This window comes from Manacus candei, unplaced genomic scaffold (genome assembly GCF_025592945.1).
Source record: "Manacus candei isolate 608988 ecotype Guabito, Panama unplaced genomic scaffold, ASM2559294v1 h1tg000056l, whole genome shotgun sequence".
NCBI classification, from domain to species: domain Eukaryota; kingdom Metazoa; phylum Chordata; class Aves; order Passeriformes; family Pipridae; genus Manacus; species Manacus candei.
The window spans coordinates 2086525-2100851 of NW_026138104.1; the positions used below are offsets into that span (position 1 = coordinate 2086525).

General features: G+C 39.2%; 1 protein-coding gene across 3 annotated transcripts in view; it reads right to left on the reverse strand.

Annotated features, from left to right (window-relative positions):
- CDK14 (cyclin dependent kinase 14) overlaps nt 1-14327 on the reverse strand; it is a 313070-nt gene that overhangs the window by 236429 nt on the left and 62314 nt on the right. Inside the window, exon 1 of one of the 3 annotated variants that reach the window (XM_051802184.1) lies at nt 10227-10362. The exons of 1 other annotated variant lie outside the window; for it this stretch is intronic. Coding sequence is in view for 1 of the 2 variants with exons in the window: in XM_051802183.1 (XP_051658143.1) it covers nt 9967-10041 (75 nt within the window). In the remaining variant the exon portion in view is untranslated. Of the gene's footprint in view, nt 1-9966; nt 10196-10226; nt 10363-14327 lie in introns of those variants that run through there. One more of the 3 variants, XM_051802183.1, reaches the window with a different exon arrangement.

The following is a 14327-nucleotide window of genomic DNA, read 5'->3' on the forward strand; positions in this document are numbered from 1 at the left end:
GAGTGAGACTGATCAGTTAAAACATGTAATTAATTTATAGTCCTTATGGTTCATGAATTATAAAACAGTCATGAATGACCCCTGAATTAATCACCTGTTCCAGTACTTAGTAAAAGATAGGCTGTCCCGTATCAGTGGAATTCATTCATATGAATAAAGATATCCTCAGTAACAAAGAACAATCAATTCTGGCAGAAAAGGCCAGACATCCTACCACACACAGAAAGAAAAAAGTTTAAAATGCTGGTATACCATAAAGACATACTATTCTGAAGCTCATCACATCTTTCGGGAAGACGTATTATACCTGGGGTTTAATTCCCACATTTAACATACCACAAATGTTTACTTCAGTCGTCCAATACCTATGGACTTACATAAAATATCAAAAAATTGCCAACAATCTACTATTCTCTATTGGTCATTGCCACTGTGTATATCTTGGAAAAGGGTGACTGGTTGGGTAAATATCAGAGTGAACATTGAAAATTTCTACTGAAAAATCAGAAGAAAATATCAGAATTCCTCCCATTTGCACTATTCCAGGAGACAGTATGAAAAGACTAGATATAAGGAAATGCAAGATCTAGCATGCACTGGGAAAAAAAAAATGAAAAAATTATTGAGTGACTTGAGGCAAAGAAGTCACTTAAGCTTTCAACAATTCCATCTTTCTGTTCGCAATAATGATCCTGCCCCTATCACAAGCAGAAACCGGGAGAACTAATTAAGTTTGTAAAGCACTTGGGCTTTTTTAAGTGAAATGTTATGAAGATATAGATTATAATATGTAGAGCCAAAGCCCGCTGGAAGGTAGTGCAACAATCTCATTATTACAGAGAATAAGACTTGCATTTAGCTGAGAGATGTATGAAGAAAAAAACATATATAGTGAAGTGACTACTGATTCAACAGCTGAATTGCTGAGAGCGCAAGTCTGTCGTTAATTTTCACTGGAAAAATCCAATATGAGGTTTTATTACCATTTATAAGCATGTTATTTTCTATCATCCTTTGGTACCATGGCAAATGAGAACTACACAAGTCATCTGCAGATTCTGGCATCCCTGGAATTTGACATTTGCTACTTATAAAACACAGTTTGGAAACGGTCCGGAGTACAAGAAGCAGTTTTGTTCAAAATAAAAATGCAGCTATCTGGAGATTCATTCTCTTTGCAGAACAAAGCAGTAGGGAGGCTCTTTCTCGTTACAAACACAAATCTTGTCTGCTTCCTCTTGGTCCAGCTGGTAGCACTCTCCATCATCCCCAGGGCAGGGTCACCCTGCTACACCCACAAGCAGAGACATGAACAGGTGGAGGAGAGAGCTCAGTTGGTAAGAAAGCTACAATGCAGGAAAAGATCTATGAAGAACAAGAGATGAGATAAGGGAGCAAATAAAATTGTGAAAAGGGAAGTAGAGCATGTAATGCTACACGACATCACCAGCCAGCTCACACCAGAGCTACCAGCGCAATCAGGCCCAAATTTGAAAGAGGTCCTTGAACACACTCACCCTTTCCTGTAATCACCTACACCAGCCCTTTGGTTGAATATTTGATGGGCACAGCTAAAATAAGCAGAAAGAGAACTTGAGTAAGATAGGGGGAAAAAAACGGAGAGGAGGGGCAGAAGGGATGGAAAGAAGATGTGAGGAAAGAAAAGGTTGTACAATAAGTCATTGCTTTTCCTGTCCTGATGGCCTGTCATTTCTCTCTGGTAAGAGGCTCAACTGTCCCCTAGAACTATAATTCATATTCTCGTGTAATATTTGTTTAACTTTATTTGGATGAAGAGATTGCTAGCAATGCTAGGTATGAACTAGCAAATGCAACTGAAAACAGAGCTTGGAGACTGAAAATGGTATCCAGGGATATGGTATGTCCCTTGCTGTACCTAGCACAAACTTACTCATATGTCTCCCACAGCCCATCTCAAAGGCACACTCTCTAAAATGGCCGTTTTATTTCTGAAGTTGAAGCTGATGTTAAACCAACTGTCTTTGTCATATGGAAGAAGGCAAATATAAAAAGGTCACTGAAGTGCCAGATGGAAGAATTTTTGAACTAGAAGCTCTGACACTAATTCTCTGTGTTTGTCTGAAACACTGAATTCAATGAGCAGATTAAATGTTTGTGCTGAATTGTCAAATGAGAAACAACTCACTCTCACAGAAAGGCCAACTGATCAGGCCTGAGGTAGGAATACCAAGATCATACAAATCTAAATGAAGTTCAAACACTTGTATCAAAAAATAATGTTTTATACTAGAAGTTATTATGTGCGGTGTTTACATAGCTCTTTCCTGTCACCACCACTAACCCACCAAGAGCTGCAATACAGCATATATTTATTCTGCTAACTTGATACCTAAATATTAGCACAATTACTGAATCAAGCACAATCTTGAAGTCAGAAATTATTGTACATGATTTTATGCCCCTTCAACATGGCAAGGCAGAGCTGAGTACTTCTAAAATTTAATTTTTTTTCTGTTCATAGCACAGCCTAACTTAAGAAAAGTGAGTTTTCAGTCCATTAAAGTTGATATTCCTCTCCTCACAGGGAAAAAAGGTCCAGTTTTGAAGAGAACCTGGATTAGATTTTAGGTCTATAAAAGCCTACGTATGTCCTCAAAGCAAAACCCTGTTCTGTGACAACAGACGTCAGGAGGAGTCACCTAAGGACAGGGTCTCAGAAAAAGGTCACATCGAAGTCCTGACAGCGTGTAATGTTCATGAAAAGAGACAGAAACTCAACAGAGCTGATCTAAAGGGGCGTTTTGCTCTATTTCTGTACTGATGCCCCAAAAGGCAATAGCTGTGTTAGTAATAAAGCCTGGCAAATAAATTCTTCCTTTTACTTGAGCAATGCTCACATTTGCTACAGTGGCAGGTAATGTAATATGCCATGCAAGCTTTTCCTGAAATTGCAACCAGGCTGCTGCTTCCATTAAACTGTTTCCAGACTTGTTGTGTTCAAAAGCAGGAGGTTTACTCGTCCAGTAAACCAAACAGGAGGGCACAGTAGGGGATCAGCAGAGGTGTCAGTGTGGGAGAAGCAGCTTCCAGTGCCAAGCAAGAGCCAAGGATGCCTTGGTAACCAGCAGAGTGGTGGAGAAAGTGTCTGAACATAAACATTCTCCCATGAAATTGTGACAGGTGGTTTCTATACTCTTTTACTTAGTTACCCATTTGTAGCTGTTGTCTATCCTCCTCTGTAACCATATGAACAGCATTTAAAAATAAAGATTAAAAAAATATTTCAATCCCTTTCCCATATCAGCCTCCTGCTCCAACAGATGGCTACATGTGCCAGTGCAAGTTTATACAGTTTTCTTTCCATAAGTGCAGTATTAGTAGTTTTGTGCGAACAGTATATTAAGTCTTTCTGGGTTTACAAGTTTATAATTTTATTCTATCACTCCCCCGATCATGAAGTTATCAAAGTTGTATCCATAAATGCAATAAGTCTTCCCACTGCCATGTTAAGTGTGAGAAATCTTGAGAGACTTGACAACAAAATGCCTATTCTTGCTAGATTCTGAGGCTGTCAGTAAGGTTTTTCAGAAAATAAATTGTAAACAATTCCATGCCTTGAAAATAGGTTCCACCTAGTTCTTTTAGACTCCTTTACGTACCCCTAGCAAGCCTCTTTATTCTTTCACAGTTATCACCAAGTACCTCTGATCCACATTAAAATAAAAATTGTCCTCTAACAAGCAGGGAACAAAAATACTGCTGTTGGTCGGATCTGGTCATGGAACTGACAGTATAAGACTTAAGCCCAGCTACTCAAGATCTTTCACAGTACGCTCTTCACATATATGCTGAAGAGCACTTTTTAATAAAAAGAAAGGAGAAAGGAGACAGATCATGTAATCATTTTTGTGAAATATATGCATTTGCTGGTGGAAAGGTTTTACAACCACCTTCAGTCTGATATGATGACAACCCTCATTGCACTGAAGCAGCATGCTGTATGGTCCTTTACAAATCAATGGTAGGTTCACATTATCTTCAGCAGATGCTCTAAAAGCATGTTGGAAAAAATAATTAAAGACTAGAATGATAAATTAGTTTGGCTATTCTTCCTTCAGACCATTTCCTTAATGTGAAAAAAAATACACAAAAATCTATTTCATTCACTTCCCTGTTTTCTGCATTTGTCTTCTTTCCTTGCTTTTTTTTTTTTTTTTACTATCTTTAGAAAAAGCCAGAGGAAAAACTAGGTAATGAAAATTGTTTGTTTCATTCTGCTAACGCATTTCAAAGTTTCATTCTAGCACCAAGAAAGAAATCCCTCCTGCTCTTAGGTGCTTCATCCCTGAAGTTAACAACCCTACAGCTTGAGAAATGCAGCTTCCAATGCAGATCAATGTCACAAGGAAAGACAAGCTCTCTTAAGTGTTTCTAGATCTGCTCCCCTACATATTATCTTCCAAACCACTGAATTTGACAAAGTATCCTCTGTCAAATCAGCACAGTGGAAAGGAGTAGGCAGAAAAAGAGCTTCAAGTTTTCATTATTCACTTGTGCAAGTAATCTCCAGACATGTGAATAACCCATATTCCAACACAATCTCCCAGAAATTTTAATAACAGGCATCTATGACTTTTCTTCCATTGCTTTCTTCCATGGAAGTTTGAGAGTTCAGAAGAGGATGACAAGCCCAGTTTCACAAACAATTAAATGAAAAGTCCTCCTCTGTGTTTGGATCTCATGCACACCTGACTTTTTTTTTTTAACTTGTTCTTTCTTTTCCCCCCCCTTTCAGACAAATGCCCTGCTTACAGAATTCTATAAAACTTGAATGAAAAGTCTCAAAGGAATTTTCTAGCAGCTACTGCAGGTTTGTCAGACTTGCAGCAGCACAATCACTTTCAAAGCAAAAAGGTATACAGAAGCATAATGAAACTTGTTTCTCAGTGCATATGCGCTATGCTCACAAACATACCATGTCCCACAATTCAGAATTGAGTCAGCTGGCATAATGAAAATTACAGTATCTAAAGTTATTCAGAATATGAGGAACACTCCAGTATATCTTTTCTTACAAAGACATCTAAAACTTAAAATGGACAAGTTTCAAACTGATAGTGAGAAGAGCTCATTATAAGAAGGACTGCAATTTTATAAGAAAAATTCTATGAATAGCACAGAGATAATGCTCAATTTTTTAAAAAACTATGTATTTCAACAGAGAAGTGAAAATCACCGCTGCTGCTTTGATGTGTTCAAGCCAAATATGTGCTGTAGTAGACTTATGACTATGCTCAAATCAACCTAAAGAAAAAGCTGTAACAGTACAAAACAGCCAAGCCTTCTGCAGTTGGTGGCAATTTGCACCTCCAAGCTGTGAGTGCATCATGAATCACTTTCAACAAGCAACAAATCCTAGGAATCAAATTGGTCAAAAATCACAGCTATCATTAGAACATCAGTGAGAAGTCCTCCATCCTTCCAGTACATTAAGTTTCTCATGAAAACTTTCACAAAACTGAGACTGATTGCAGATATTTTGCCTGGCTTTCCCTTCATAGCTGCCTACCAGCAGTACAATCACATTTTAAGATTATATAATTTTATGTATCTGGACTACTTTGCCAAATACAGGGAATTCCTTGCCAACTTGAAAGTTAGGGGGTGGTTCCACCACTTTCCCAGACAGCAGCAAAACCAACCACTCCATCCTTTAACTGTAGAACTTTTCAAGACAACTCTTCTGCATGACATAATATAACATTTCTATAGCCAACATTTAGCAACAGAACCCATTTGTTCATTAAAACTCCCACTATTTACCAGGAAGTCTGGGTAAACATATTTTACACATATTCTCTAACTGTTTAAGTACATTTTCTTTGCTCTTACATGAAGATTTAATAAAATGGAAGAGGACAAATTCAAACGCACTAAGTTTGTAGACTGAAAGTATCAGAAATGATACTGAAAGTATCAGAAATGAATTAAGTGAAGCTGAGCTTTCACAATATATAAATAGACGTTATGCCTTTCATTTCCTCACCACTCTCTTGGCAACATTCAGTATCTTCCTTTTCAGGTAAGTTGTATAGAATTTAATATTCAATTAAAAACATCCGACACAGCAAAAATGAAATATAACTGACATAAATTGTATTCAATTTCCAGGACAGAATGATAAAGGCTAGTCAAAAGCTTGCTGATATGATGTTTGTTACAAACTTAGATTATTTTATATTTATTTATTGTCTAGCTGAAGTTTATCAAGTTATTTTTCAATCAGAAGTCGCAACAGACCTTCTAGTCAGCAGGATGAGATAGCAAGTTCTACTCTAGCATTAACTTACACAAATTCCAACAATAAATTCTAAAAATTTTTGCAAAATAAAATGAGAATCTCCACCCAAACTTTTCACACCATTTCTGACTAGCACATCAACACAGAGTAAAACAATTAACAAATAAAACTCTGTGCCTCCGCATCCTCTGCAGGCCAGTCCAGAACTGGTACAGGAACTTCAGAGAAGCCCATCCACCCAGGAATATGATAAACATTTCCCTCACCAGCAACAAAGAGAAAGCATGGAATTTACTTCTACAGAGGCAAAATTATGTGTTTATGGGGTTGTTTCAAAAATCTTAAAACGCAAAATCACCCCCCTGAATTCATCATTCAGTACTACATAAAATTACTATTTCACTACTTGCTTTTTGCTGAACTGCTAAATCCAGAAATATATATAGGCTTTTATTAGAGAGTGGAACAGAGGATATCAGTGAAAAATATGCCACATGTGAAAGAGATGCATATGATCAATAATTCTGACAATACACAATACACTTATCTCAAAGGAAAAAGTGATCACAGAAAGGTATTTACTGAACTATACCAAAACCCAGAAGTCACCATGTAGGTGGAAGAAGCACTCAATGACTGATGGAGTTGCTACTGGGAGAAGTTGTCCTGACACTAACATTATGATTGCAGTATTAAGAAAAATAAAGGCCTTAAGATTCTGTTTCTTAACTAACCATCAGTAAATTCATGTACCTTCCAAAGTACCAAAAGAAAAATCTAATCAGAGATTCCGGAAGCCAGTATGGACCTACCTAAGTGAACTCAAGTTCAGAAAATAGTAATTAATCTGTTCTTCCCAAACTAAGAGCACCAGTTACACTTTTCTCTAGTTCAGAAACAGGCTTTGGAGAACTGGTATTGCACAGACTCTCTGTTGTTTCAGTTAATATTTGCTAGGATATTCCTCTTCATTTCAACAGGCTTTGTAAACTGTAATTATCATTTTATCAGTACCTGAAACACTCAGGAACATTTTAACACTAATATTATCCAAAACCCAATTCACAAACTGAGTATAGCACTGCCTCACAGCTGACTATATTTGACTTGCTGGGACTTCAAAGGGAAATAACCTCATAGATTTGTCTGTGTCTGCCCAGCAGCTCCTGTGACCCTTAAGGGGCACATCTACACGCACATTTATACAGAAGTCACCAAACACGACAGCCCAAACCTCACCTGCCCCAGGCTGAGCACTTCCACACAGTCTCATCCCAGTAAACTTATGCTGACCCCAAAGATCTGCCCAGGGCAGCTACTGAAACCTGCAGGGGCAAATGCCCCGTGGCAGCAGGCACTGCGCAAGGATTTCCCCTAAAGAACAAAATAATCCTTTATCCCTTCCCTCTGCAGCTGGAGCCCAGCAGAGCTGCCCATGCCAGCTGCCTGTGGGACCAGCCAGGCACACCTACTCTGCAGCCTGCTCATAGTCCCACCAATGGCTCCATCCATGTTCTTGTCTGTGAGGGCTCTCGGAGAAACAAGAACTGCCTGCCCAAGACAGACAGAGCACCTGCTCAGAGGCCAGCTCTTTAAACACCCCACCCATGCTTACAGCATGAGAGAAAAACATCAAAAACTGTGGGCATAGGTTTGGTTTTAGAGGTTTTAGGGATTGGGTTTGTTCAAGATTTGTGCAACAAAATAGCTAAAAAAAAAAGATAGTTAGATGACCCTTCTTGCTATAGGACTTTAATGGTTGGTCAGCCTCCTTGCATTAAGATGCAACATTGATGATTTCTAGCCTGCTCAGCTACAACTTCTTGAAGTTCTTTCTGTCCAGAGTCAGGGACATGAAGGAGACTATGGCAAACACTCACTCCTCAGATAAGCCCTTATCTCCTGCTGTGACAGACCCCAGCCTAACTAGAAAACTGATCCACACAGAGAAGATCTTCATCTCCATAGAGCACTTGGCACTATCCACCCATTAAACTATATATTTTTTCCCTTTCCCATCTGCATTCTTAACTTTTGGACACATTTTCCACACTGTAAGTTAATTTTCCCCCCTAGTTAATTTGGGATCGGTGTGTAACTAAATATTACCATTATACCATAGGGAATATTATTTATCAATAAAATATGTCCAAAACATTAGTCATTTCTTAAAATCAGAAAACTAAAATGAGAGAACTCTAGAGCCTGTACTAACACAGCAAACAGAGATGATGGTTTTAGATTTGGTTAGAAAAAAACACTTCGAGGAAGAAAGATGATGGAAGCAACAAATATAACATATGAAGTAGATGAAAACATAATACTAAGAGAAAAATGTAATTTAAAATTTGCTTTAAAAAAATTCCACATGCCTGGACTTTCTTTCCTTGTATAACACGGGAGTAAACACAAGTGGTTGAATTACTTCTATGCATTAGACAATTATTTGCAATTTATTAATAGACATAGTATAAGCAAAGGAAAACTTCCATAAAAACAAAAAAAGAAATAATACAACTGAAATAATTATTGTAATAAAAACATTCCAAACAATTCTTGAGCCCCAAAAAAAGGTAACTCTATTTTCTGAGACAAAACTATATAAATTAAGTTTGTATACATTGTGAAAGAGATCACCTCACATCACTTATATTGCAGTACACACAGTGTTTTTTAAAGAAGGAACTCCAGCAAAATAATAATGAAACCTTCAGAAAATAATTGCTATAACACCAAATCTTCGCTCTTTAATCATATTCAGTGACAGAGAAGAAAAACCCTTTAATTGGCGAGTACAGAAAAAGCAAACATGAATCGCTGTCAAACTAGTTATTTGATCCCACATTGATATACAACTGATCTCTTCCTGGAGTATAATTCAAATGTTGCATAATGAAAAGCATACTCTCCTAGAAAAGAGCCTCTCTGCTTTTACTCTTAACTAGTAATAGCAAAAAACATATCACTCTACCATTACTACTACAGTTCAATTCTTTTAAATACTAGAACACATGGTGAAATATTTTTTGTTCAGTTCCACTGGACTTCTGTTGAGAGTAATCTAGGACTCGATCTACAACTGAAACACAATAGCTGTCAGTTAAGTCATCAGAAATAATTCGAATAATTTCATACTATGGTCACATTTAGATCTGTCTTGTACTAATGGTAAGTGCTGCTCCTTTTCTCTTTCCCTGAACATGCTGCTGCTCTAAGCTTTCATATGCTGAAATATTCCACTAAGATCCAAACCTCTGTCAACACACTGCTATATAAGCATTCAAGAATGACAACTCCAAAAGACTACCTCACTTTTTGTTATATTAAATAAAGACAAGAGAAATAAAATCACGTCAGAGGTTAACAAGGTAAAAAGATATTCTGACGTCCATGATACAGCATGTATTTATAAAGGATCACTTTAATTTTATCTTCCACCACCAAGCAAATCTGTAACTGTTAAAAACATTTATTCAGGTCTAGCAAGATGCAAAGACTTGTTAGCAGAGATGAAAAAGTGGCTGATCACGTCCTTCACTCACTCGTCCCAGAGGGCGTTCAGCCAAGCATGTATCGGAAAAAATTGCCCATACTACCCTCTTAATACAATTACAAATAAGGCTGCCAGAGAGAGAAATACAAAGCTGATACGAGAAAAGCATCACTTTTAAGCCTTCCCCTACCTTTTCCCTGGTATTTACAAACCGCAGGCAGTACTGCTGGGGAATCTCACCAGGGTGGCTGCCGAGAGGTCTCATGTGGCGTTCCCAGCTTCCCACCGCCTCCCTCTGCCTGGATGTTAAGCATTCCCGAGAAAACCCACCCTGACATGCACAGAATGAATCCTGCTCAAGTTGGAAGCATGTGATAACTAGGATTCAGGTTGAAACAGGAAACCCCAGTACCCAATTAGTCCCAGAGATTTAACCAAGCCCCATCTTACCGTTTTGCTGTTGCCCGGATCAGGTCAGATTCACCTGCAACTCTTTGGCATCTCTCTAGCAATGTTAGTGTTTGCAGTTAGGCTGGGCTCATTCAGCAACTGAATTCACAACATCTTTCTGCACTAGCAAGCTGAAATGGTACGGCTGTACTACAGCTAAGAAAGGGGGAAATCTAAAGCAGCAAACAAAGAAATCCCTCAAGACAGGGTAATCCCTGTGGAGTAAAATATTAAAGGTACAGATGAGCACTGAGGGTACAATATTTCTCTGTCTAAAATTCAACAGCAATACCATGCTCTTTCTAAATGATTTTTTTTTTTTTTTAATATATGATGGACTTGCCTGTGGAGTTCCCAGAAAGGCAGAGTATCCAGGCTCTGCAGCAGCATTGCAGCCAAAGTAACCATGCATATGCTATCTAGGCAATTTACAGCAGTCTTTTTGAAAAGATATTGATTTACAATGTAACACTGCCTCAACCCAACACAGAACTGCAGCCAAAATAGCTAATGGTGATTTCACAGGAATTAAGGGAAAAAACTCAACATTCAATCAAAAGGATGCAACTAATCATTCCCAATTCAATTCCACCCCAGTCCTGAAAAAAATTAGCAAGTTCTTGAGTGACAAATAGTAATACTATAGCAATAATCTATGGGCATCTGGAATCAAGCACTATGAATACCACTGTCCACTTTTACAGAAACAATAAATATTAAAAATCATTTAAAATTTATTGAGTCAAAATATCAACTATGAAGTTAGTTTCAGCATTGTAAGGATGAAACTTAGTATTTAATTTATGAACGTACAAAATGCACAAAGCTGTGAGTAAGCAACAGACACCTACTCCGTGCTGGGAATTCACTACTGAGCCCACGTGAGCTTGGGTGCAGTAGGGGGAAAAGAGGGCAGCAGGACCAAACCCTCAGGGAGGGTTTCTGCAAAAGGGATGCAGTGAATTTTCTCCATCTCCTACTCCTACAGCAACCCCTGCTGGCCTGTGCTTCAGATGGCTCCTGGCTCCCCAGAAACCTCCCAGGGTTGGGGGAGACTATACTAGAAGAGGGAACAGTAACGTACACATAAGCAAAACCTTCAGGAGGGAAAGCACACAGCTCAGCTTACATGACATCCTCAACACCCTGATATATTTTTCATTTTTATGTAACGAAGAGGTGTAGTGAACTAGCAGGCAAAGCACAGCCCTGGCTCACGCCCCAGGCAGCTCCAGTGACTCTCATCACAAAACCATTGGAAATGGGCTCCCCTGTAGAGTCCCACTTTGAAGAAAGCAGAGTGGGCGTAAACATTTGCTCGAGTCTCACCACAGTCACCAAGACTTAAACACATGCTGAAATACTTCTCAACTCCAGGTTGACAGCTGAACCTAGCATCAGTGGCTTCAGTGACAATAAATCTTGAATGGCATGAGCAAATTCCCTAAAATGCTCCCAAAATTACGTAGTACTTGTCATCTTTTCCCCCATCTATTTCACAACCTTAGTCACAGGGACATATTCCAGAAGACTTCTCAGTTTCTCAACTTGGTTTCTAAGCAGATAGAAGGCTTCACATCTCCTGAAAAAAAGATGACTTCTACTCTCTAGGGCAAAAGTTTCTTCTAGGGGGTCGCAAGTATGGGGCTCAGAAGAAAACGTGAAAAAAAAAAGCTTCCAGCTGAAATTATGAGAAAATACATTCAAAACATTTACATTTCTTGACCTTATTCTGTCAACATCAAATTTGTCTGAGACTGAGGGAGAATAGGAGAGAAGGATGCTCAGGAGAAAAAAGCTAGTGAGTAAGCACGTGCAGAGACCAGTATGTGTCAAAAGATGGGCACCATGTTAAGGGAAAAGTAATGGACAGCCATGGGAAAAGGAAACACAAAAGGCAAGCCAGAGAAACACTGAACTGCATTCCAGAAGCAGGTAAAGTGTAGGGCCAAGGCACAGAGACAGACACCCAGCCAAACAGCCTACAAAGTCATAGAATCATAGAATACGCTGAGTTGGAAGGGACTTATCAGGATCATCAAGTCCAAGTCCTGTCCCTACACAGGACCATCCCAAGAACCACCATGTGCCTGACAGCGTAGTCCAAACACTTCTTGAACTCTGACAGGCTTGGTGCTGTGACCACTTCCCTGGGGAGCCTGTTCCAGTGCCCAACTAGCTCTCGGTGAAAAATCTTTTCCTAATATCCAATCCAAACCTCTCCTGATACAGTTACATGCCACCCCCTCAGGTCATGTCACTGATCACCAGAGACAAAAGATCAGTGTCTGCCCCTCCACTTCCCTTTGTGAGGAAGTTGTAGCCTGTAATGAGGTCTCCCCTCCATCTCCTCTTCTCCAGGCTGAACAAGCCAAGTGACCTCAGCTGCTCCTTGTATGGCTTCCCCTCTAGACCCTTCAACATCTCTGTTGCCCTCCTTTTGACACTCTATATCTTTCTGATATTGTGGTGCCCAAAACTGCACACAATATTCAAGGTGAGGTTGCACCAAAGCAGAGCAGAGCAGAGCAGGTTCCCTCCCTTGACCAGCTGGAGATGTTTTGCCTGATGCCCCCCAGGACACAGTTGGCTCTCCTGGCTGTCAGGGCACTGCTGACTCATATTCAACCAGGACCCCCAGGTCCCTTTCTGCAGTACTGTCCTCCAACCCCTTATTCCCCAGACTGTATGTACATCCAGGGTTGCCCTGTTCTAGGTGCAAAATCTGGCATTCGGCCTTATTAAATTTCATGGGGCTGGTGATTGCCCAACCCTCTGATATGTCTAGGTTTCTCTGCAGGACCTCTCTGTAATGGGATATAACTCAAAGAAGCCAAACCCTTCTACATTTTAAAGTTAATTATTTTTACTGTATTGAAAAAAATCTACATTTATGACATTAAAGCCCTTCTGGTTGCCTTTGTCTTTGACATCTCTCAACAGATTCAATTCCAGCTGGGCTTTAGCTTTTGTAACAGCATCTCTGCATAGTTGGAAGATGTCTCTGCATTTCTTCCTGGTTACTTGTTCCTGTTTCCACCTTCTGTATAATTCCTTTCTACGTTTGAGTCTTGTTAGGAAGTCTTTGTTCATCCATGCAGGCTTCCCAACATTTTTGCTTGACTCTCTACTGTTCTTATCTCCCTTCTTCTCCTGTGCTGGCCCCATCCCTTCCCTTAATCCCAAACCCATTTGCAGACTGTGGTTGAACATTACGTGGCCAGAACACAAATACATGCTCTGTTGCTGCCCATGGAACCACAGAGAGGATTGGGAAACCTGGCTGAAAGGCTAAGGCCATCTAGAATTACTAATGAAATCGATGGACCACACAAAGGCCCCTGTAGCATGACACTGGTTTGTTTTCTAAGGGGATGGGAAAATAACTAACTAAAAAAAAGTGTTAATAAAATAATATTAAAAAAAATAAATACTTATGGGTTTTGATTTTAAAGCTCTGCATGGAAGTTAGCTCCAATACAAGTATTGATCACATGATCAATACTTTAAGTCTTGCTTTCATCTCAGAGCAGGCTCCAAAGTGCTCTGTGGCACTTGAGAACAGTTCCTCACATTTAAGGAGGCATCTTTGGAGCTTTTCAAGATAATAGTTACACAGTCATCTGCAAATTGCTATACTTCAAACAGAGAGATTAAACAATGTCACAGCTCTGATGGTCAATTAACTAAACATGCAAACCATCATTTATTAATATGCCATAGTGAAAAAATGCAAGTAATTACCTTGTGTTCTGTGTGGTAATATTACATACTGTTAAAATGGAATTTGTAAGTGATGTCCTATTTTCATTACTCTATATTGAATCATCCATGAGAGGTGAGAGGAGACAGGACGCAAAGAAGAGAGGTAGCCAACAATTCACTCCTTTCCAAGAAGTAATAATCAAATGCAGTAATTAGTACAAGTTTCATACATCCATGAGCCCATTTTCTCCTCATAGAAGAAACTGCCACTAAGAAGAGCCACTGATCCTCAACACAAACCCTTCCATTTTGACAACTGCAGACTGAACATAGAAGGGAAAAGTGAACACATTTTACACTTTTGAAAATTTACTCACTTGTGAAAGTCATTTAGAC